Source organism: Pseudophryne corroboree, chromosome 2 (genome assembly GCF_028390025.1).
Source record: "Pseudophryne corroboree isolate aPseCor3 chromosome 2, aPseCor3.hap2, whole genome shotgun sequence".
NCBI lineage: Eukaryota > Metazoa > Chordata > Amphibia > Anura > Myobatrachidae > Pseudophryne > Pseudophryne corroboree.
The window spans coordinates 257,790,074-257,815,426 of NC_086445.1; the positions used below are offsets into that span (position 1 = coordinate 257,790,074).

General features: G+C 47.2%; 1 protein-coding gene across 4 annotated transcripts in view; it reads left to right on the top strand.

Moving 5' to 3' along the window:
- Nucleotides 1-25,353, top strand: part of KMT2D (lysine methyltransferase 2D) — a 381,440-nt gene that overhangs the window by 153,054 nt on the left and 203,033 nt on the right. For all 4 annotated transcript variants that reach the window (XM_063952696.1, XM_063952698.1, XM_063952697.1 and 1 more), the window contains exon 23: nt 24,610-24,763. In XM_063952696.1, the coding sequence (XP_063808766.1) occupies nt 24,610-24,763 (154 nt within the window). The remainder of the gene's footprint in view (nt 1-24,609; nt 24,764-25,353) is intronic.

The following is a 25,353-nucleotide window of genomic DNA, read 5'->3' on the forward strand; positions in this document are numbered from 1 at the left end:
TGATCACGGCAATGAAGGAGGCATTGAATATTTCTGACAATACAAGTACCACAAAAAAGGGTATTATGTGGGGTGTGAAAAAACTACCAGTAGTTTTTCCTGAATCAGATGAATTAAATGAGGTGTGTGATAAAGCGTGGTTTTCCCCCGATAAAAAACTGCTGATTTCTAATAAATTATTGGCACTATACCCTTTCCCGCCAGAGGTTAGGGCGCGTTGGGAAACACCCCCTAGGGTAGATAAGGCGCTCACACGCTTATCAAAACAAGTGGCGTTACCGTCTCCCGATACGGCCGCCCTTAAGGAACCAGCTGATAGAAGGCTGGAAAATATCCTAAAAGGTATATACACACATACTGGTGTTATACTGCGACCAGCAATCGCCTCAGCCTGGATGTGCAGTGCTGGAGTGGCTTGGTCGGATTCCCTGACTGAAAATATTGATACCCTGGATAGGGACAGTATATTATTAACTATAGAGCATTTAAAGGATGCATTACTATATGGCCCTCATTCCGAGTTGTTCGCTCGGTATTTTTCATCGCATCGCACTGAAAATCCGCTTAGTACGCATGCGCAATGTTCGCACTGCGACTGCGCCAAGTAACTTTGCTATGAAGAAAGTAATTTTACTCACGGCTTTTTCATCGCTCCGGCGATCGTAATGTGATTGACAGGAAATGGGTGTTACTGGGCGGAAGCACGGCGTTTTAGGGGCGTGTGGCTGAAAACGCTACAGTTTCCGGAAAAAACGCAGGAGTGGCCGGAGAGACGGTGGGAGTGCCTGGGCGAACGCTGGGTGTGTTTGTGACGTCAACCAGGAACGACAAGCACTGAACTGATCGCACAGGCAGAATAAGTCTGAAGCTACTCTGAAACTGCTAAGTAGTTTGTAATCGCAATATTGCGAATACATCGTTCGCAATTTTAAGAAGCTAAGATTCACTCCCAGTAGGCGGCGGTTTAGCGTGTGTAACTCTGCTACATTCGCATTGCGACCGATCAACTCGGAATGAGGGCCTATATGCGAGATGCACAGAGGGATATTTGCACCCTGGCATCTAGAGTGAGTGCGATGTCCATTTCTGCCAGAAGAGCGTTATGGACGCGACAGTGGTCAGGTGATGCGGATTCCAAACGACATATGGAAGTATTGCCGTATAAAGGGGAGGAGTTATTTGGGGTCGGTCTATCGGACCTGGTGGCCACAGCAACGGCTGGAAAATCCACCTTTTTACCCCAGGTCACCTCTCAGCAGAAAAAGACACCGTCTTTTCAAACTCAGTCCTTTCGTTCCCATAAGGGCAAGCGGGCAAAAGGCCACTCATTTCTGCCCCAGGGCAGACGAAGGGGAAAAAGACTGCACCAGGCAGCCTCTTCACAGGAACAGAAGCCCTCCCCCGCTTCTGCCAAGTCTTCAGCATGACGCTGGGGCCTTACAAGCGGACTCAGGCACGGTGGGGGGCCGTCTCAAGAATTTCAGCGCGCAGTGGGCTCACTCGCAAGTGGACCCCTGGATCCTGCAGGTAGTATCACAGGGGTACAAATTGGAATTCGAGACGTCTCCCCCTCGCCGGTTCCTGAAGTCTGCTCTGCCAACGTCTCCCTCCGACAGGGAGGCGGTAGTGGAAGCTATTCACAAGCTGTATTCCCAGCAGGTGATAATCAAGGTACCCCTCCTACAACAGGGAAAGGGGTATTATTCCACGCTGTTTGTGGTACCGAAGCCGGACGGCTCGGTGAGACCAATTTTAAATCTAAAATCCTTGAACACTTACATAAAAAGGTTCAAATTCAAGATGGAGTCACTCAGAGCAGTGATAGCGAACCTGGAAGAAGGGGACTATATGGTGTCTCTGGACATCAAAGATGCTTATCTCCATGTCCCAATCTACCCTTCTCACCAAGGGTACCTCAGGTTTGTGGTACAAAACTGTCGTCATCAGTTTCAGACGCTGCCGTTTGGATTGTCCACGGCACCACGGGTCTTTACCAAGGTAATGGCCGAAATGATGATTCTTCTTCGAAGAAAAGGCGTCTTAATTATCCCTTACTTGGACGATCTCCTGATAAGGGCAAGGTCCAGGGAACAGTTAGAGGTCGGAGTAGCACTATCTCAGGTAGTGCTACGTCAGCACGGGTGGATCCTAAATATCCCAAAATCACAGCTGATTCCAACAACACGTCTACTGTTCCTGGGGATGATTCTGGACACAGTCCAGAAAAAGGTGTTTCTCCCGGAGGAGAAGGCCAGGGAGTTATCCGAGCTAGTCAGGAAACTCCTAAAACCAGGCCAAGTGTCAGTGCATCAATGCACAAGAGTCCTGGGAAAAATGGTGGCTTCTTACGAAGCGATTCCATTCGGAAGATTCCATGCAAGAACTTTTCAGTGGGATCTGCTGGACAAATGGTCCGGATCGCATCTTCAGATGCATCAGCGGATAACCCTATCTCCGAGGACAAGGGTGTCTCTCCTGTGGTGGTTACAGAGTGCTCATCTTCTAGAGGGCCGCAGATTCGGCATTCAGGATTGGATGCTGGTGACCACCGATGCCAGCCTGAGAGGCTGGGGAGCAGTCACACAGGGAAGAAATTTCCAGGGCTTGTGGTCAAGCATGGAAACGTCTCTTCACATAAATATCCTGGAACTAAGGGCCATTTACAATGCCCTAAGTCAAGCAAGGCCTCTGCTTCAGGGTCAGTCGGTATTGGTCCAATCGGACAACATCACGGCAGTCGCCCACGTCAACAGACAGGGCGGCACAAGAAGCAGGAGGGCAATGGCAGAAGCTGCAAGGATTCTTCGCTGGGCGGAAAATCATGTGGTGGCACTGTCAGCAGTGTTCATTCCGGGAGTGGACAACTGGGAAGCAGACTTCCTCAGCAGACACGACCTCCACCCGGGGGAGTGGGGACTTCACCCAGAAGTCTTTCAAGTGATTGTAAACCGTTGGGAAAAACCAAAGGTGGACATGATGGCGTCCCGTCTCAACAAAAAACTGGACAGATATTGCGCCAGGTCAAGGGACCCTCAGGCAATAGCGGTGGACGCTCTGGTAACACCGTGGGTGTACCAGTCGGTGTATGTGTTCCCTCCTCTGCCTCTCATTCCAAAAGTACTGAGAATCATAAGAAGGAGAGGAGTGAAGACTATACTCGTGGCTCCGGATTGGCCAAGAAGAACTTGGTACCCGGAACTGCAAGAGATGCTCACGGAGGACCCGTGGCCTCTACCTCTAAGAAAGGACCTGCTCCAGCAGGGACCTTGTCTGTTCCAAGACTTACCGCGGCTGCGTTTGACGGCATGGCGGTTGAACGCCGGATCCTGATGGAAAAAGGCATTCCAGATGAAGTCATCCCTACCCTGATCAAAGCCAGGAAGGATGTAACTGCGAAACATTATCACCGCATTTGGCGAAAATATGTTTCCTGGTGTGAGGCTAAGAAGGCCCCCACAGAGGAATTTCAACTGGGTCGTTTCTGCATTTCCTGCAAGCAGGACTGTCTATGGGCCTAAAATTAGGATCCATTAAGGTTCAAATTTCGGCCCTGTCGATCTTCTTCCAAAGAGAACTGGCTTCATTGCCTGAAGTTCAGACGTTTGTCAAGGGGGTACTGCATATACAACCTCCTTTTGTGCCACCAGTGGCACCTTGGGATCTCAATGTAGTTTTAGGGTTCCTAAAATCACATTGGTTTGAACCACTCACCACTGTGGAATTAAAGTATCTCACATGGAAGGTGGTCATGCTGTTAGCTCTGGCGTCAGCCAGGCGTGTCTCAGAAATGGCGGCTTTGTCATATAAAAGCCCTTACCTAATTTTTCATTCAGACAGGGCAGAATTGAGGACTCGTCCTCAATTTCTCCCTAAGGTGGTTTCAGCGTTTCACATGAACCAACCTATTGTGGTGCCTGCGGCTACTAGGGACTTGGAGGACTCCAAGTTGTTGGACGTAGTCAGGGCCCTGAAAATATATGTTTCCAGGACGGCTGGAGTCAGAAAATCTGACTCGCTGTTTATCCTGTATGCACCCAACAAGCTGGGTGCTCCTGCTTCTAAGCAGACGATTGCTCGTTGGATTTGTAGTACGATTCAGCTTGCACATTCTGTGGCAGGACTGCCACAGCCAAAATCTGTTAAAGCCCATTCCACAAGAAAAGTGGGCTCATCTTGGGCGGCTGCCCGAGGGGTCTCGGCTTTACAACTTTGCCGAGCAGCTACTTGGTCAGGGGCAAACACGTTTGCAAAATTTTACAAATTCGATACCCTGGCTGAGGAGGACCTGGAGTTCTCTCATTCGGTGCTGCAGAGTCATCCGCACTCTCCCGCCCGTTTGGGAGCTTTGGTATAATCCCCATGGTCCTTACGGAAGTCCCAGCATCCACTAGGACGTCAGAGAAAATAAGAATTTACTTACCGATAATTCTATTTCTCATAGTCCGTAGTGGATGCTGGGCGCCCATCCCAAGTGCGGATTGTCTGCAATACTTGTATATAGTTATTGTTACAAAAAAATCGGGTTGTTTATTGTTGTGAGCCATCTTTTCAGAGGCTCCTACGTTTATCATACTGTTAACTGGGTTCAGATCACAGGTTGTACAGTGTGATTGGTGTGGCTGGTATGAGTCTTTCCCGGGATTCAAAATCCTTCCTTATTATGTACGCTCGTCCGGGCACAGTATCCTAACTGAGGCTTGGAGGAGGGTCATAGGGGGAGGAGCCAGTGCACACCAGCTAGTCTAAAGCTTTTACTTTTTGTGCCCAGTCTCCTGCGGAGCCGCTATTCCCCATGGTCCTTACGGAAGTCCCAGCATCCACTACGGACTATGAGAAATAAAATTATCGGTAAGTAAATTCTTATTTTACATAGGCTCCACAGTACCCGGTGGTGAGGACCAGCATAGGGGATAAGGCGCTGACCTGTAGCCCCTCCCCCAGCTCCAGGCGCCATCTACTGCTGGTATTCCTGCCCTGGAGCTTCATTTAACTCTCCCTCACTCCCTGACAGAGATTTTGGCTCCATCTTTAAACAAGTAGATGCGGCTGATCTCCGGGACTGCAGGGCAATGTCTCCTCTCTAAATCTGCCTGTCTCATCAGCGCTGTGAATTTCCAGTCACTTAAGTATTCTACACGTAATTTTAAACAGTGTTCGTTAAGAACAAGTGTACTTCTACCTGAATATTTAGTACAAGTATTCTGAGATATCCATCCAGTACCTACTGTTCATTGTTATATCTGTGTGTGTGTGTGTGTGTGTATGTATGTATGTATGTGTGTATGTGTGTGTATATATATATATATATATATATAGATAGATATATATATAGATATATATAGATATGTGTGTGTGTATGTATATATATATATATATATATATCAAACTTGTACAGCCGACACTCCACAGGATAATCTACTAACTTGCCAGGGTGCACTCCAGAGGCTTGCCAACCTCAGACATAATCTCCCAATAATAGTCACTCCTGGACTGTCACTCCGGTGAAAAAAATCAAGGTGCTTTATTCATCGTTTCGGGGTACTGCCCCCCCGTCATCAGGACACACAACCTGATGTGTCCTGATGACGGGGGGCAGTACCCCGAAACGTTGAATAAAGCACCTTGATTTTTTTCACCGGAGTGACAGTCCAGGAGTGACTCTATCATTGGGAGATTATATATATATATATATATATATATATATATATATATATATATATATATATATATATATAATATTTATTTATTTATTATGAAGAAGGCATGGACCGACACTCCCACAGCTCCAATCAATTGCCCCGGTGCCCTCGAGGTCTTTTTAAATAAACAACTGTATTAAAAAATCACAGCATAAAGCCAAAGTTTCGGGGACTGACACGTCCCTTTGTCAAGGTGAGTATATACAGGTTGAGTATCCCATATCCAAATATTCCGAAATACGGAATATTCCGAAATACGGACTTTTTTGAGTGAGACTGAGATAGTGAAACCTTTTGTTTTTTGATGGTTCAATGTACACAAACTTTGTTTAATACTCAAAGTTATTAAAATATTGTATTAAATTACCTTCAGGCTGTGTGCATAAGGTGTATATGAAACATAAATGAATTGTGTGAATGTAGACACACTTTGTTTAATGCATAAAGTTATAAAAAATATTGGCTAAAATTACCTTCAGGCTGTGTGTATATGTAACATAAATGCATTCTGTGCTTAGATTTAGGTCCCATCACCATAATATCTCATTATGGTATGCAATTATTCCAAAATACGGAAAAATCCGATATCCAAAATTGCTCTGGTCCCAAGCATTTTGGATAAGGGATACTCAACCTGTATGCATGTGTATATATATATATATATATATATACATTTGTATCTGTAGTTGTACTGGTCCAGTGCAGTTTCATTGTTTATCTGAAATAACTTCTGCATTGTTCCTGTGAGTGTGCCTGTAGCTGCTGTGTAGATTTCATTCTTGCGTATCACACTTATTGCTATCACTATATTCTGTACCCTGGGGGGCCAGGTGCGTCAGGGTCTCGTGTGTGCATATGTAGATAGATATATATAGATAGATAGATATAGATAGATAGATATAGATAGATATATATATATATATATATATATATATATATATATAGATAGATAGCTCAAAAAAATGAAGGGAACACTAAAATAACACATCCTAGATCTGAATGAATGAAATATTCTTATTAAATACTTTGTTCTTTACATAGTTGAATGTGCTGACAACAAAATCACACAAAAATTATCAATGGAAATCAATTTTATTAACCCATGGAAATCTGGATTTGGAGTCACACTCAAAATTAAAGTGGAAAAACACACTACAGGCTGATCCAACTTTGATGTAATGTCCTTAAAACAAGTCAAAATGAGGCTCAGTAGTGTGTGTGGCCTCCACGTACCTGTATGACCTCCCTACAACCCACACAAGTGGCTCAGTAGTGCAGCTCATCCAGGATGGCACATCAATGCGAGCTGTGGCAAAAAGTTTTGCTGTGTCTGTCAGCGTAGTGTCCAGAGCATGGAGGCGCTACCAGGAGACAGGCCAGTACATCAGGAGACATGGAGGAGGCCGTAGGAGGTCAACAACCCAGCAGCAGAACCGCTACCTCCGCCTTTGTGAAAGGAGGAACAGGAAGAGCACTGCCAGAGCCCTGGAAAATGACCTCCAGCAAGCCACAAATGTGCATGTGTCTACTCAAACGATCAGAAACAGACTCCATGAGGGTGGTATGAGGGCCCGACGTCCACAGGTGGGGATTGTGCTTTTACAGCCCAACACCGTGCAGGACGTTTGGCATTTGCCAGAGAACACCAAGATTGGCAAATTCGCCACTGGCGCCCTGTGCTCTTCACAGATGAAAGCAGGTTCTCACTGAGCACATGTAACAGACGTGACAGAGTCTGGAGACACCAAGGAGAACGTTCTGCTGCCTGCAACATCCTCCAGCATGACTGGTTTGGCAGTGGGTCAGTAATGGTGTGGGGTGGCATTTCTTTGGGGGGCCGCACAGCCCTCCATGTGCTCACCAGAGGTAGCCTGACTGCCATTAGGTACCGAGATGAGATCCTCAGACCCCTTGTGAGACCATATGCTGGTGCGGTTGGCCCTGGGTTCCTCCTAATGCAAGACAATGCTAGACCTCATGTGGCTGGAGAGTTAGCAGTTCCTTCAAGACGAAGGCATTGATGCTATGGACTGGCCCGCCCGTTCCCCAGACCTGAATCCAATTGAGCACGTCTGGGACATCATGACTCGCTCCATCCACCAACCCTTGTTGCACCACAGACTGTCCAGGAGTTGGCGGATGCTTTAGTCCAGGCCTGGGAGGAGATCCCTCAGGAGACCATCCGCCACCTCATCAGGAGCATGCCCAGGCATTGTAGGGAGGTCATACAGGCATGGAGGCCACACACACTACTGAGCCTCATTTTGACTTGTTTTAAAGGATATTACATCATAGTTGAATCAGCCTGTAGTGTGTTTTTCCACTTTAATTTTGAGTGTGACTCCAAATCCAGACCTCCATGGGTTAATAAATTTGATTTCCATTGATAATTTTTGTGTGATATATATATATATATATATATATATATATATATATATATATATATATATATATATATAAATAAATAATCTGTCTTATCTATCTATATAATACCTACTCAGTATATACATTTTTTTTTTTTTTTTACTGTGTAATTCAGTCTCCTCATTCCACTTTAATCCTCTGTTTTTGTCCTGTATTTAGAGTCGCATAAATCAGGGGGTTATTTGCAGGTGTTGTGTTTGTCTTGCTATATTGTACTGTTACGCTCTATATTGCACTGTTACGCTCTAAGTCTACATTCCCTATAATGTCTGCCACACAGGGTGGGAAATCCGCGGATGCTTCTGCATCATGCTGTGCTTGTACCACAGATTTACCTGAGGGGGAATATTTAGCTGATGGTTCAGGTACTGGGTGTCATACATCTCCCAGTCAGCCTGCAGCACCTGTGGTCAATCAGGAACCACCTTGGGTAGCGTTCTCTAGTATTCTGAATATGCTTGTGACACGTCTTACGTTCCCCTGTGGGGCCTCCTTTGCCATTTCAGCCACATATTGTTCCTGTAGTTAATCCACCCTTGGTGGACACTCTGTCTACCCGGATACAACAATTAAATTAATCTTTGGTTAGACAAATGTCTACCCCACACCCCTCTGGGGTCAAGGGGTTATCTCAGCGGGCCGCTTCCTCCTCACAATCCACTAATATTTCAGATAATTTGTTGGATGGGGAATATACTGATCCGTCAGACACTGATACAGTCGCTTCTGATGAGGACCCTTCAACTCAGGTTGATGTTCCTGACCTATTGGAGGTTATTAAGCTGATTCTACAAATTGATGATGAGGTAGATCCCACTACTTTGTCTAAGAAACCTGATAAGTTCAAACGTGAGAAGGTTACTAAAGTAGTCTTACCACATTCTGACCATTTAATTTACATACGTCAGGAATCCTGGTCGTCTCCAGGAAAGAAATTCTCCCTGTCTAAAAAGTTGCTAGCTCGTTATCCTATCCCTGCGGCGTAGAGTAACAAGTGGGAAACTCCACCGCTGGTGGACTCTCATGTCGCCCGTCTTGTGGTGTCATCTACTCTGCCTGTCACCTCACTGAAGGAACCGACGGACAAGTGTGTGGAGGAATGCCTGAAGTCTATTTACTCCCTTACCGGTGCGGTACATAGACCCACTACAGCAGCCTCCTGTGCCGTAAAAGGAATTGAAGCATGGGTTCAGGCAATAGAGGACGAGCTGCCTCAGGATATTTCTGACACTGCCAGACAGTATCTGTCTCATATTACCACCGCCTCCCGCTATATTCAGGAGGCGTCCTCTGAGGCAGGTGTAATGGCGGCCAAGGCGTCTACTACGTCTATCCTGGCTCGCCGAATTCTGTGGTTGAGGTCCTGGAAGGTGTACGTAGACTCCAAAAAGACCTTGGAGGTGCTTCCTTTTAAGGGAGACATCTTATTTGGAGAAGACCTGAATAAGATTGTGACTGACTTGGCGACTGCTAAGACTGCGTTTCTCCCAAGTACTAAAACCGAAGGCAAAGAGTACCACTCTTCGTTCCTTTCGACCTCCAGGGAAAGCAAAGGGTCAGGCGTACCCGAGACAAGCTCGTACTTCCAAAACCACTTAGTCCAAACCTAAACAATCTTGGGCCGCCCGTCAGCCTGCTTCCAAACAAGACAAGCCTGCTGCATTACGGGGCGTGCCTCCCCCTGGGGGATCCCCAGGGTAGGAGGCCGACTTCTGCAATTCACCCAGGCCTGGTTACAGACCACTTTAGATGCCTGGGTGCGGGAAGTTGTCTCTCACAGGTACGCAATCTCTTTCAAGAGACGTCCCCCTCGCCAGTTTTACTCTGCAGTTCTCCCTTTGAATCCGTTGAAAGCGCAAGCTCTACAATTGGTTGTGCGATCCCTCCTTGACACAGGAGTGGTAGTGCCGGTACCTCTGTCCCAGAGAGGCAGGGGTTACTCTTCGATCCTGTTTCAAGTTCTGAAACCCAATGGGTCCTTTTGGCCTATACTCAACCTCAAATCATTTAACAAATTTGTGAAAGTGTCCAAATTCTGTATGGAAACTCTGCGCTCTATTTTACTGGCCATGGAACCCAAAGACTAAATGGTATCCCTGGACATGCAGGATGCCTACCTGCATATACTTATTGCCATATCGGATCAGCAATATCTGTGGTTTGCTGTTGGCAACCTACATTATCAATTCCAGGCTCTGCCATTTGGACTGGCCACGGCCCCTTGGATCTTCACCAAGGTCATGGCCGTGATGACGGCCCTACTCCACCGTCAGGGAATCAGGATCCTGACGTATCTGGAAGACTTGTTGATCCTTGTGAACTCCCAAGAGGTTCTTCTCAGTCAACTGGAGCTGACGGTACAATTCCTACAAGCCCTCGGGTGGCTCATCAACTGGAAAAAGTCCTCGCTAGTCCTTGCTCTGAGCATGGTGCACCTGGAGGCACTGCTGGTCACAAACAGCCAAAGACTATTTCTGTCTCCGGAGAAAGTCCTGAAACTACAGGATAGGATCACATGCTTCCTTTCTCGCCCAAGGGTGTCGATACACTCAGCGACGCAAGTACTAGGCCTCATGGTATCGGCTTTTCGACATGGTGGAGTACGCTCCATTTCATTCCCGCCCTCTGCAGAGGTTTAATCTTTTCCAAATGGGACGGCCTGCCTCATTGGATCAGGTCTCAAATGATCTCCTTGACTCCAAAGGTTCGTCTGTCACTGAGCTGGTGACTACAGGACCAACAGTTAAGCAGGGGCCGACCCTTCTGGTTATCCCCTACTGGATCCTACTGACTACGGACGCCAGTCTGCGGGGTTGGGGCGCGGTGTTGGAGCAACACTCTCTCCAGGGTCGGTGGACCAAGGAGGAATCTCTCCTCCCGATAAACATTCTGGACTTGCGAGCGGTGTTCAATGCTTTGAATCTGGCCCTGCCTCTGGTACAGAACAGGCCTGTTCAAGTACAATCAGACAATGCCACCACGGTGGCGTACATAAATCCTCAAGACGGCACTCGAAGCCGCATGGCAATGATGGAAGTGTCAATAATCCTTTGTTGGGCGGAACGCCATCTGCCAGCAATATCGGCAGTGTTCATTCCCGGAGCCCTCTACTGGGAAGCTGATTTCCTCTGTTGTCAGGACGTGCACACTAGAGAGTGGAGTCTTCATCCGGAAGTCTTTCAACTCCTAGTAGACAAGTTGGGCCTACCAGATGTAGACCTGATGGCATCTCGACACAATCACAAGGTTCCGGTCTTCAGATCAAGGACAAGGGATCCTCAAGCAACGTTCGTGGCCACACTGGCAATTCCACTGAACTTTCAGCTGCCATACGTGTTTCCTCCAGTGTCACTCCTGCCCAGGGTGCTACGGAAGTTCAAGCAAGAAGGAGGAATACTACTTCTAGTGGCTCCAGCGTGGCCCAGACGGCATTGGTTCTCAGACCTGCAGGGTCTATCGATCGTCCTCTTCTACTTCCTCAACGCCCAGACCACCTCATTCAGGGCCCTTTTGTCTATCCAGACCTGGCCAGCTTTGACTGCGTGGTTCTTGAAGCTTCGCTCCTGAGAGCCAAAGGATTCACTGAGCCGGTTATCCAAACTATGCTGAAAGCCTGCAAACCGGCTTTTGCACGGATTTATTACAGGGTCTAGAATTGTTACTTCACCTGGTGTGCTGCTAAGAATTACGACGCATACAATTTTAGAACTTCTAGACTTCTGGCTTTTCTGCAACAAGGCCTGGATTTAGGCCTTCGTTTAGCCTCCCTCAAGGTTCATATTTCTGCCTTGTCGGTGTGGTTTCAGAGGAAGATTGCGTCTATTCCTGACGTTCATACTTTCACTCAAGGCGTTTTACGGATCCAGCCTCCATATGTCCCTCATGTGGCTCCATGGGATCTGTCTGTCGTCTTGAATGCCCTACAAGAGTCTCCCTTTGAACCTCTTGAATTTGTAGACCTTAAATATCTTACACTTAAGGTCGTGTTTTCTATTGGCTATTGCCTCTGCTAGGAGGGTGTCGGACTTAGGAGCTTTGTCCTGTCGTCCGCCCTTTTCTGATTTTTCACCGTGACCGGGCAGTTCTTCGAACTCGCCCTGGTTATTTGCCTAAGTTGGTGTCATCTTTTCACCTTAACCAGGAGATCGTGTTTCTGGCTTTTATCTCTTCTGGTTTGTCCTCCAAAGAGCGGTCTTTAGATGTGGTACAGGCTCTCTGTATTTACGTGGAGAGGACTGCCTCTCTCAGGAGGTCCGATACCCTTTTTGTACTTTTTGGTTTTCCCAAACGTGGCTGGCCTGCGAATAAGCAAACCTTGGCCAGATGGTGATTGCACAGGCTGGTCTTCCAGCTCCTGCTGCTATCAAGGCCCATTCTACTCTGTCTGTTGGACCTTCTTGGTCGACCCGCCGAGGCGCATCCACTGAACAATTGTGAACACGTTCATTAGGTTTTATGCCTTTGATACTTCCGCCTCCCAGGATGCTTCCTTTGGACGCCGGATTCTTGTGCCCGCTACGGTGCGTCCCCTCCCATGAGGAACTGCTTTAGGACATCCCCAAAGTATTCCCTGTGGAACACAGTGTACCCCGCTGCAGTAAAGGAGATTTATGATAGATTTACCATAGTTAAATCTTTCTGCGAGGTACACTGGGTTCCGCAGGGCGTCCACCCTGACGTACTTAGCTTCTTTGGGTTTGTATGGCATTAGCCGCTGGTCCCTTCTCCTGTCGTGAGAATGTGGTTCTATGTGACTAACATCTGCTTTCTCTTTACCTGCTACTGAATTGGACTGGTTAACGAAACTGAGCTCCAGTGTCCAGAGGCGGGGTTATATAGGAGGCTATGCAATGCATCCTGGAATCAGTCAAAGCTTTAGCCTGTTGGTGCCTCTAGATCAAGATCCAACTCTACACCCCGAGGTATTCCCTGTGTAACCCAGTGTACTTCGCAGAAAGAGATTTAACTATGGTAAGTCTACCATAAATCTCCTTTTCTGCCCTCTGGGGCCCCACCGGCCTGACACTCCTACCCGGGGCCATCTACACAGTCCTTTCGGACCACTAGATGTAGGTCAAGAACCAGTGGCGCCTCAAACGCTGCAAGAGACACCAGGGGCAAGACAAGAAAACCAGCCGCTGGTTCTCAGGAACAAAGCACCAGCTCTGCTTCCACCAAGGTCTCGGCATGACTGTGTTCCCCCACCCCGAGAGAATCTCGAGGTGGGAGCTCGGTTGCGTCACTTCAGCCGCATCTGGGAAGGCTCCTGCCAGGATGCCTGGGTAAAGGAGCTAATTTCTCAGGGCTACAAGCTGGAGTTCGACAGTGGTTCTCCCCACCGATTTATTTTTATTTGATTTTTTTTTTTTTTTCAAATCGAGCTTACCAGTTTTGGCGGGTACGCGAGTTACACTGCAACAGGCCATCCTGAAATTGGTCTAGTCCCAAGTCATTGTTTCAGTGCCACTGCAACATCAGGGAAAAGGTTACTACTCCAACCTGTTTGTGGTACCAAAACCGGACGGTTCTGTAAGGCACATTTTGAATCTAAAATCCTTGAACCCTTACCTAAAGGTGTTGAAGTTCAAGATGGAATCCTTGCGAGCAGTGATTGTGGGCCTGGAAGGACAGGATTACAAGGTTTCGCTTTATATAAAAGACTTATACCCATATCCCAATTTGGCTGCCTCACCAGGCTTACCTGCGGTTTGCCCTGTTGAACGATCATTACCAGTTCCAGGCACTGCCCTTTGGCCTGTCCACAGCTCCGAAGGTCATCTTGAAGGTGATGGCGGATATGATGTTCCAGCTCCGAGTCCAGGGGGTCAATATTGTCCCTTACCTAGACGATCTCTTGATAAAGGCGAAATCTAAGGAGCTACTATTGCTCAATATAGACCGCACTATTCAGCTTCTGTCACATCATGGGTGGATCCTCAATTTACAGAAGTCTCACCTGGAGCCTACTCAGTGGCTCCTGTTCCTGGGAATGTTTCTGGATACAGTGGCTCAGAAAGTATTTTTCCCAGAGGACAAGGCAAGGAAGCTCCAGAAGATGGTCCGAGCAGTTCTACGGCCGAATCGGATTTCCATTAATCTTTGCATAAGATTGTTGGGAAAGATGGTAGCCTCATACGAAGCGATCCAGTACGGAAGCTTTCATGCCAGAACATTTCAATTAGATCTCCTAAGCAAGTGGTCCGGCTCACATCTTCAGATGCACCGGATCATAAGTCTATCGCATAAGGCCAGGTTTTCCCTCCTATGGTGGCTACAGTCTTCAAACCTGCTGAAAGGTCGAAGTTTCGGGATTCAGGATTGGTTTCTCGTCACAATGGACGCGAGTCTGAGGGGATGGAGGGAGCTGTCACCTTAGGGGAACAGTTCCAGGATAGGTGGTCAACCCACGAAGCCCTACTTCCAATCAACATTCTGGAACTACGGGCGTTCTACAACGCTCTGCTTCAGACCTCTCCTCTGGGATTAGGCCATTCAAGTTCAGTCTGACAACGCCACGGCGGTGGCATACATCAATCGACAAGGAGGAACAAAGAGCAGAGCCTGCATGCGAGAGGTGTCCAGAATACTCCACTGGGCAGACAGAAACGCAAGAGCGTTGTCGGACATCTTTATTCCAGGGGTTGACAACTAGGAAGCAGACTTCCGAAGTCGTCCTGACCTACGCCCGGGGGAGTGGAGCCTCCTCCCACAGTTATTTCGGCAGATCACTGTTCTGTGGAGCTGCCCGCAGATCGACTTGATGGCATTTCAGCTCAACAAGATACTTTGCCGGTATTGTTTGGGACCCGCAAGCGGTAGCAGTGGATGCACTGACGACACCATGGCCTTACAGGTTGGTCTACCTGTTTCCTCCGATTTCGTTGCTCCCGAGGGTGCTAAAGAGAATCGGGCATCAAAGAGTCCAGGCAATTCTGATTTGCTCCAGACTGGTCTCGAAGGGCATGGTATGCGGATCTTCTGGCAATGTTCATCGCAGACCCTTGTCCTCTGCCAATGAGAAGAGATCTTCTGCAACAAGGACTGTTTGTCTACCCGGACTTACGGCGGCTTCGTTTGACGGAATGGCGGTTGAGCGGAAAATCCTAGCTCACAAAGGCCTTTCCAAGAAGGTTATTGCACCATGGTTCAGGCCAGACAACCTGGGACGTCAAAGCACTATCATCATATATGGAGAAGATATGTCTCTTGGTGTGAGGAGCGCAAGTATCCTCCAGCTGATTTTCACTTGGGACGTTTCTTACGTTTCCTGCAGGCTGGAGCGAATATGGGCTTACGTCTGGGCTCTCTTAAGGCCCAGATTTCAGCCCTCTCAATCTTCTTCCAGAAGAAGTTGGCAGTGTTGCCAGAAGCAAACGAAGGGGGGCCCTAGTTTGCACACCATTAATAGGTAATGAGGTGCTACTCTGCTTGAGACTTAATACAATGTACAGAGTGCACCTGCATCTTTTTCCCTATCTCACACTTGCTCAAACTGTAATAACCAGAGGCATTTAGCATAATCCTGGCCAGGGCTATCCGCTTAACCACCGCACCAATGTAGCCTCTCATTGGGTAAGTCCCTAACACTAACAGCAGGGGTTCAGGTCCGGGGGGCAGGACACCCCAAAGCTACCCAGCCAGACAACCCCAGGGCACCGCATGAGTGATACAAGTAAAGCGTTAAATGGGTAGGAGCAGCTACTGGTGCATGTGTGAGTAATGTGAAGAGTGAAAAAGAATGGTGTGAAGTGTTACACATATATAAAACAAATTATAAGTGCCAAAGTGTATTAAAGTAAATGTTAGATTGCAATGCCCCGAGGGTGTCCAGCCACGGCATGTGCAGGAAGCCCCGCACCCCAGAGAATCCCCCCATAATTGACTGTCAAAGTAAACAAATGTGTTGCCATAAGTTCAGACTTTCTTGCAAGGGATTCTTCACATACAACCTCCCTTTGTGACACCAACGGCACCCTGGGATCTGAATGTGGTGTTGGAATTTCTACAGTTCTCCTGGTTTGAACCATTAAGGACTGTAGAAGACAAGTACCTCACGTGGGAGACGGTGATGTTACTGGCCCTGGCTTCTGCTAGGGCCTTATCGTGTAAAAGTCCATACTTTGTGTTTTATGAAGACAGAGCAGAGCTCAGGACTAGGCAGCAACCAACCTATTGTATTTCCGTCAGGTTCTGGCACTTCTGCCCCTCCGGAGGCGTTGGATGCTGTTCGAGCTTTGAAGATCTACGTCAAGAGGACGGCTCTATTCGGAAAGACTGATTCCCTGTTTGTGCTTTATGATGCACAGAAAAAGGGTTACCCTTTTTTACAGCTGACCAAGGACGCGGTGTACGGGACGCGGTGAACTGGCACAAAAATGCTTGACTAGCACTTGTTGTGATGTTTTGAGCTAAAAGGAGACTTTACCATTATAATATATTTGTCTAACTCCGGCGCCATTGGAGGGGGCGGAGTTACATCAGAGCGGGACCTGAGGCATTTTGGCGTCTTCCTCTGCTTACTGCAGCCATCCACAGCACGCACAGCGCTTCCTGATTCCTCAGCCACGCTGGATATCTGGTACAGAGTGTAGCAAAGGGGGAGAGACGCTTGTGTACACTATCTGGATCCTATTTAGGACAGAAATTGTTAGTGTTTACTGTATTATAGGGATCTGACAGCCTCACTGGGGCTGTGCAGCTCAGGGTGTGCTGGTGTGTTCTCTCTCTCTCTCTCTCTCTCTCTCTCTCTCTCTCTCTCTCTCTCTGTGTCTCCTCTCACATACAGTAGGGCAGGCTTGCAAAAAAACTCCTCTGAAAACTCCTCCACCCAGCGTTCTCTCTTCATATGGAGGAGATGGCCGCTCAATCCTGGACCCTCACTTCTTTGTAAGTGGGGAAGGGATGGTATGCTACCTGGCTGACACGGCCGTGCTTCTTCTGCAAACGCCCACGTGTCAGCAGCGGCTGGAGGGAGTGCAATCCCGGACCCACACTTCTTAGTAAGTGGGGAAGGGATTGTCTGTAAACGAAAAATAAAAATTAAAGTGTAAAAAGTAATATCAAAATGAAGCCTTGAGCTCATGATGTGCTTCCTTTGAGGCACATGAAAAACACTGAGGATCTTGGGAGTATGGAGGAGGGAAGAGGAGGTTACACATTTAAATATTTAAATGTGCCTTCCCTGCTGATGCATGTCCATATCCCAAGAGTACTCCAGTGCCCCCTATGGATTCAAAGAAAAGGATTTACCTGGTAAGTACCAAAATCCTATTATCACTGTCTGTGTGTATGTTGTTGTGCTTACTGTGATACATGGGTAAGCTCAAGCTGTGCAGTGTATGTCACACCAGATTCTCTCCATTATCATCTGATTCTGTTTCATGTGAACAATGCAGCCAATATTCACAAATCAGTGAAGGGGGCTGGGAGAGAGGGTCCAGAGCCCCAGTGGTTAGGGTCTCTTAAGACTATGATGTCCGATATGTCGTCCCAGCTCACTGCTAATCTGCAGAAGACTCAGCTACTACAACAAGCTGTTGCAGATTTATCTGCTAGGGCAGATGCACAGCCCCCCTCTCTCATGCAGGTCCACAGAAACGTGGGTTACCAGCTCTACTCTGATACAGATGATATACTGGAGGATGGGGATGACATGGATCCCGATTCTTCTCAGGGTATTGAACCCCTAATTGTGGCTATACGGCTCCCTCTAGAGGACGCTGCGTCACAGCAGTAGTTTTTCTTTGTACAAAAGAAGCCTAATGTCACTTTCCCTGACTCCAGCGAGTTTGATGACCTATTCAAACAGGCCTGCAAAAATCCAGACAAAAAATTTCAAGTGTCCAAAAAGTTTTTGCGCACTTTCCCATTTGTTCCTGAAGGTCGAAAATTTTGGGAGGAACCCCCTGGGGTGGATGTATCTGTGTCTCGCCTGTCTATTAAGGCGGTGCTGCCTGCCCCGGGCTCCTTTACCATGAAGGATCCTGGAGATAGGAAGAGAGAGACTACCCTAAAGTCTATATACACAGCAGACTGTATATCACAAAGGCCGGTCATTGCGGGTTGCTGGATGACCCATGCATTCATTCCTGGGCCACTCAAATTCAGGGGGGCCTCTTGGGGGATATGCCCTTAGTTACTATGGTAACCCTCCTAAAACACATTCAGGACACTACACGTGTCCTCTGTAATTCACTGAAGGAGATGGGGAATATTGATGCTCGGACTTCTGCCATGGCAGTGTCGGCGCGCAGGGTCTTGTGGTTGCGTCAGTGGATAGCGGACGCGGAATCCAAATGTTGTGTGGAATCCCTCCCCTTTTCTGGGGAATTGCACTTTGGGGTTGAATTGGATACCTGTATTTTCAAAGTTACGGCTGGGAAATCCACGTTTCTCCCCTATGGGGACCCACTGGTGAGACGCTCCTTTCTGGAACAGTCTGTCCAGTCCTTTTCGGTCTCACAGATTTCGATCTAAGGCCAATGATGCCTCCAATGCGACTAGAGGCACCAGAGGTAAGTCCAGAAAACCTGCAAGGACCAGCTCTTAGGAACAGTCCACCGGTTCTGCGTCCACTAAGGACTCTGCATGATGTTGCCCACCCACCCCGAGGTGGGAGCTCGACTGCATCACTGCAGCTGCGTCTGGGAGATTTCTTGCCAGGATACCTGGGTCAGAGATTTAGTTTCTCATGGCTACAAGCTGGAGTTCGACAATACTCCTCCTCAATGGTTTTTCAAATCAAGCTTACCAGCTTTAGAGGATATGCAAGTTACGTTGTAACAGGCCATCCAAAAGTTGGTCCAGTCCCACGTCATTGTTCCAGCACCAATACCGCAATGCGGCAGGAGGTTTTACTCAAACCTGCTTGTGGTGCCAAAGCTGGACGGTTCGGTCAGTCACATTTTGAATCTAAAATCCTTGAATCCTTATTTTGAATGTTTTCAAGTTCAAGATGGAATCCCTGCGAGCAGTGATTGCGGGCCTGGAAGAACAGGAATTTATGGTCTCCTTGGACATCAAGGACGCCTACCTCCATATTCCGGGTTGGCCTCATCAGGCGTACCTGCGGTTTGCCCTTCTGGACAATCCCTTTCAATTCCAGGCACTGCCCTTCGGCCTGTCCACAGCTCCGAGGGTATTCACAAAGGTGATGGTGGAGATGATGTTGCAACTCAGGGCCCAGGGGGTCAATGTTGTCCCTTATCTGGATGATCTTCTGATAAAAGCACGATCCAAGGAGCTTTTGTTGCTCCGTATCGACCACACTGTCCAACTTCTGTCATGCCATGAGTAGATTCTCAATCTACAGAAGTCCCACCTGGAGCCAACTCAGCGGCTCCTGTTCCTTGGGATGTTACTGGATACGGTGGCCCAGAAGGTGTTGCTCCCAGAGGACAAGGCGAGAACACTTCAGGAGATGGTCCGCATGGTGCTCCGACCTGCTTGAATGGTGAAGATGGTCGCCTCATACGAGGCGATCCAATATGGGAGGTTCCATGCCAGAACATTTCAATTGGATCTCCTGAGCAAGTGGTCCGGATCACATCTACAGATGCACCTGATTATTCGGCTGTCACCTCAGGCCAGGATTTCCCTCCTGTGGTGACTGCAGTCTTCCAATGTCCTGGAAGGTCGGAATTTTGGGATTCAGGATTGGACCCTTCTCACGACGGATGCAAGTCTGCGAGTATGGGGAGCTATCACCCAAGGGGCGCAGTTCCAGAGCAGGTGGTCAGCCCACGAAGCCCTCCTTCCGATCAACATTCTGGGACTTCGGGCGATCTACAATGCTCTGCTCCAGGCCACTCCTCTGCTCACGGATCACGCGATCCAAGTTCAGTCGAAATGCAAGAGCAATGTCAGCCATCTTCATTCTGGGTGTGGACAACTGGGAGTCGTCACGATCTCCACCAGGGGGAGTGGGGGCGCCACCATCTGGTGTTTCAGCAGATCATCGACCGGTGGGGTTGCCCACAAATAGACATGATGGCTTCTCGTCTTAACAAGAAACTTCCCTGGTATTGCTCACGAACCAGAGACCCTCGGGTGAGGGCAGTGGCTGCACTGGCGTCGCCTTGGCCTTACCGGCTGGTCTACCTGTGTCCTCCGATTCCATTGCTCCCATGGGTGCTAAAGCTTATCAGGAATCAAGGTGTCCAGGCAATTCTGATTGCCTCGGAGGGCGTGGTACACGGATCTTCTGGACATGTCCTCGAAGACCCTTGGCCTCTACCACTAAGAATTGATCTTCAACAAGGACTGTTCGTCTACCCGGACTTACGGCGACTTCGTTTGATGGAGGTTGAGCGGGACATCCTAGCTCACAAGGGCCTTTCCAAGAAGGTTATTGCTACCATGGTTCAGGCCAGGAAACCTGTGGCGTCAAAACACTGTCATATCTGGAGGAGATATGTCTCTTGGTGCGAGGAACACACGTATCCGCCTACTGAGTTTCACTTGGGACGTTTCTTACGTTTCCTGCAGGCTGGTGTTGATAAGGGCTTACATCTGAGATCCATTAAGGTCCAGATTTCAGCACTCTCCGTTTTCTTCCAGAAGAAATTGGCAGTGTTGCCAGAAGTTCAGACCTTCTTGCAAGGGGTACTCCACATACAACCTCCTTTTGTGCCGCCTACGTCACCCTGGGATCTGAATGTAGTGTTGGAATTTCTACAGTCCTCCTCCTGGTTTGAACCTCTGACGGTAGAAGACAAGTACCTCACGTGGAAGACGGTGATGTTACTGGCCCTGGCTTCTGCTTGACGTGTCTCAGAACTGGGGGCCTTGTCGTGTAAAAGTCCCTACTTGGTCTTTTACGAGGACAGAGCGAAGCTCCGCACTAGGCAGTAGTTCCTGACGAAGGTTGTCTCTGCGTTTCACTTGAATCAGCCTATTGTGATACCGGCCAGTTCTGACGCTTCTGCTCCTTCGGAGGCATTGGATGCTGTGCGAGCCCTGAAGAGCTATGTCAAGAGAACAGATCAGAAAGACGGATTCTTTGTTCGTGCTCTATGATGCACAAAAAAAGGGTTGTCCTGTTTCAAAGCTGTCCAGCGCTCGTTGGTTTAGGCTTACCATTCAACAGGCCTATGTGTTGACAGCCTTACCTGTTCCACAGTCTCTGAAGGCCCACTCTACGAAATTCAGTTGGTTCTTCCTGGGCGGCTGCCCATGGAGTCTCGGCCTTACAACTTTGCCGAGTTGCTACCTGGTTGGGGAAGAACACTTTTGTGATGTTCTACAAGTTTGATACCCTGGCCAAAGAGGATACCCAGTTTGGGCAGGCAGTGCTGCAGCAGTCTCCGCACGTTCCCGTCCGTTCTGAAAGCTTTGCGACGTCCCCATCGTACTAGATTACCCAATATCCCTTATGGATGCTAGAGAAAATAGGATTTTAATAACCTACCGGTAAATCCTTTTCTCGTAATCCATAAGGGATATTGGGCGCCCGCCTCAGTGCGTTGACTTTTCTGCAGGTTCTTGTTATGTGGTTACCTGTTCAGCTGTTGCAGTTGTTGTTACCAGCCATTGCTGGTTGTTATATTTTAGTGGTGTGCTGGTGTGTAAATCTCACCACTCTTTATCATATTTCCTTCTCTCATATATATCCTTTCTCCTTCGGGCAAGTTTTTCCCTATAACTGCCTGTGGGAGGGGGCATAGAGGGGAGAAGCCAGCACACCCAGTTGAAGAAATTTAAAGTGCACTGGCTCCTTTGGACCCCATCTATACCCCCATCGTACTAGATTCCCCAATATCCCTTATGGACTATGAGAAAAGGATTTACCGGTAGGTAATTAAAAATCCTATTTTTTGCCAGCCACATTTTTTTGGTTTGGTTAGCTGCTGGTATCCATGCAAAACAGGGCAGCTAAATATCTCCAAAGTTTTTTTTTTTTTTTTTTCATATATTGAAGATTTTGCAGCCATTTAGTACTTGGTTTTTAAATAAGGCTGTTCTAATTTCTCCTATAGCAACAGAATGACCCAGATGGGAGGAAGGGGTCATGTTTTTTCTTTAGGAGCCAGGGCATTGGAATAAATGGAAACACAAGAAAATGTTTCCTATAGTATCTTTGCACTCTCCATTGCCCTTCATAGAAGGTGTGCACAGGACATTTGATCTTTATTTTCATTCTTATTAAACACATCCTTTTGTGTTCTATCTTAGAAGCCCCTCCCCTCCACATCTGTTCTGTGCCTTAATTACTAGTCAAGTGGAACCTGGATTACGAGGGGTTTTAATGCGCTACCTGCAGCCTTTTCGTCTCTCCTCTGTCCCAGTCACCACCTTATCGTGGGCAGATAGAGTTGAACACCGACGCTCCTTCTAGCTGTCTCAGATGGCTGCTGAGGACCTATAGAGCTCGATACTTCCTGGAGTCATTCAAAGGAAGACTCCAGTACCAACTGATCCTCAACTCTTGACTTGACCAACCAATAGTAGGATCGCTATTATAACCGTCTCTTTGTAGACAGTGTGACTGCAGATTACAGTCCATGAATTACGGAAGTTAATTTCTGGCACAGGACCTCTTTTTGTTCAAAACAGCCATAGGACACTTTCTGTCCTAGATTGCCTATTAAGGGATAGAACTGCTATACTTTAACCGGTGACCATCAGTGGGATAATGCCAGGTAGCTGACTGCTGTCAATTTCAGGAGAGCAGGATTATCCAGGAGAAGAGTTATTGCTGTGCGGGGGTTCACCAGATATGGATGAAGGAAACCCGTTCCCCCACAATCTCTCTAGCAATTAGGGAGACACAGATCCAAATATCCTATCTATTCTAGTGGGGATCAGGTACCATCTAAAATATACTTTGTAAGCATTTTCCTTCACTTGTGTGGACATAGAAGATCTGGAGACTGTAATGGTAGGCCATGTATTGTCATAAGGAGGGGGGCCCAGGCCAGTTTCCCACTGGAGCTCACAATTTGGGTGAAGTGACTGTTTAGAAGAGAACATTTATAAAGTAGAGCAATAATTCCTTTAGTCAAGGGTCTATGGCAGCAAAGGAATTGAAGTGAGGATAAATTATGGAGGGACTATGAGCAAGCCAGGGCGGAGACAGTGTTTCAGCTGCAGGTAAGTAAAATTATTTGCTTCAAGGAAACGCAAATCTAGATTGAATATCAGGAAAGGGCATACACAAGCCACCAACTGAGACATCCAGTACCAAACAAATACCTGACAAAGCCAAGGGAGGAAGCATATGGAGGACAGGCCTAGCAGGAAGAAAGAATGATCGCAAAAGAAGTTTAAAGTGTCAAGTGCAATAATCCCATATGCTACAAGTGAAATATAACACTGGATATGAGTGAAGAAGAGAAGACCTAGGGCCAGATGTAATTATGCCTGAGCTCAGCAGAGGTTCGAGATGCCGGCTGATCTCGGACGTTTTTTTAAAGTGGCAATCACTTACAAGGCAAAACCATACCTTGTCAGTGATTGCCCCTTTAAAAAAACGTCCGAGATCAGCAGGCATCTCGCACCTCTGGTGATCTCAGGCATCATTACATCCAATCCCTGATGTTAGTGGAAAGGAATAACAAAAATTCAGCGACGATCCAGAACACATTGCTGTTTCCAAAGCCAGCCACCTGGAGTAGATGAGGGTGCAAACCAGCCTGTTGCCTGGGAGATGCATAAAAGTATAGCCTAACGTCCGGGAAACCACTCCCCTCATTAGAGGACTGTGTCTGTAGATTAGCAAAGCTGGTTCAAGGGACGTTATTCTTACTTACAAATTGGAGAAACCGTCTATGAAACTGAGCCAACATGGAATCAGGATCCTTAATTGCCAAGGTCTGAAAAAGGTATAAAAGGCGCGAGGAGAGTAATATTAATGACTGCTATGCAGCCCAGGCAAGAGATGATCAAAGATTGCCACCTAAACAGGTCTGCCTTTTCTAGTCAAAATGAGCTTCCCTATTAGAGAATGTTCTAGTGACTCGTGAGATAAATGCCTAGGTAACGCATCTTGCTGGTTCTCCAGGTAAATTTATCATTGGAGCATACGAATGAGGAGGTGGAGATATGAAGAGGGAGGGCCTCAGTCTTGGTATAGTTAATTTTATAACCAGATTTGTTATATAACCAATGGTCTTGTTTAACACCATAATACGCATTTTCTGAGAGACTCATTGCTTGTCAAAAAACAAATTTATGCTCCTCATCTACTATGATTTGAGTTCGTTTTACCACTGGAGGCACTATTACATCACTGTGTTGTTCCTTTGATTTTTTTTTTGTTTCGCTTAAGCTGAGGAAGCTCCCTGTCCTTCTAGATACAAAAACGCAGACAACGCAGGTGGTTTATTTATAAGGGCTACTATATAAGTATTTTTATAAAGGGGGAAAAAAAGTGTAAATGGTATATAAACTTTCCTTAAATTTGCAGTAGTGTCTGTATTGAAAAAGTGCATTTATGTTCATTATACTTGGGGAAAAAATGCAGTAACAACCACATTCCCCTATGCAGGAAGCATTTTTTGGCAAGGAGCTGATGGAGCTCAGCAAGAAAGCTCTTCTCGCTGCTCGTCCAGTACCGCAGAAGGTAAAAAGTGCGCAGAGCTTACCTTGCCCGGTGACTGCTGGAACCGCTCAGACATCACAGCAGACCCAGCAAAGCTCAGGTAAGGACAAATTTGATTTAATTTTCTTTTGGTAGTTATTGCTAATGACTTGTATAGCTTTGGCCATATACTTTGACATTTCTCTGTCCACTTTGATTCATATCTATAATGAATAGTTGTGTCTTATGGTCCGTATTAAACGTCACTTGGGAGTCTGCTTCAGCCCCATTATTTGACTTCTTTTTGTTGCTCATATGTGCAAGCTATGAACAATTTTGGGGGAGATATGTGGGGTATCTCTTTTCCTACTTAAGTACTAGCTATGATCCCATTAACATCTCTACCCAGCTTATTTCACTCATCCATTGTTGAATAACAGGCACCATGCTTTTTATTTTGAGGAGTATCGCAGCTAATATTGAAGAGCTCTTGGAGGACGTAAATTAAATTAGGGAAAGGGAAATCAAACAATAAAACTCTAGTGAACACTGTACAAGTGAAGTTGCCAGCACATCATAAGTACAGACTTGTTTTCTTTTATTTAATAACTTTAAGCTGTTGTATTTGAGAGCAGTGTCTTTGTTTATACTACTTACTCACACCACTCTTGCAGCCAAGTTTAATTTTTTTTGGGGGGGGGCATATATATA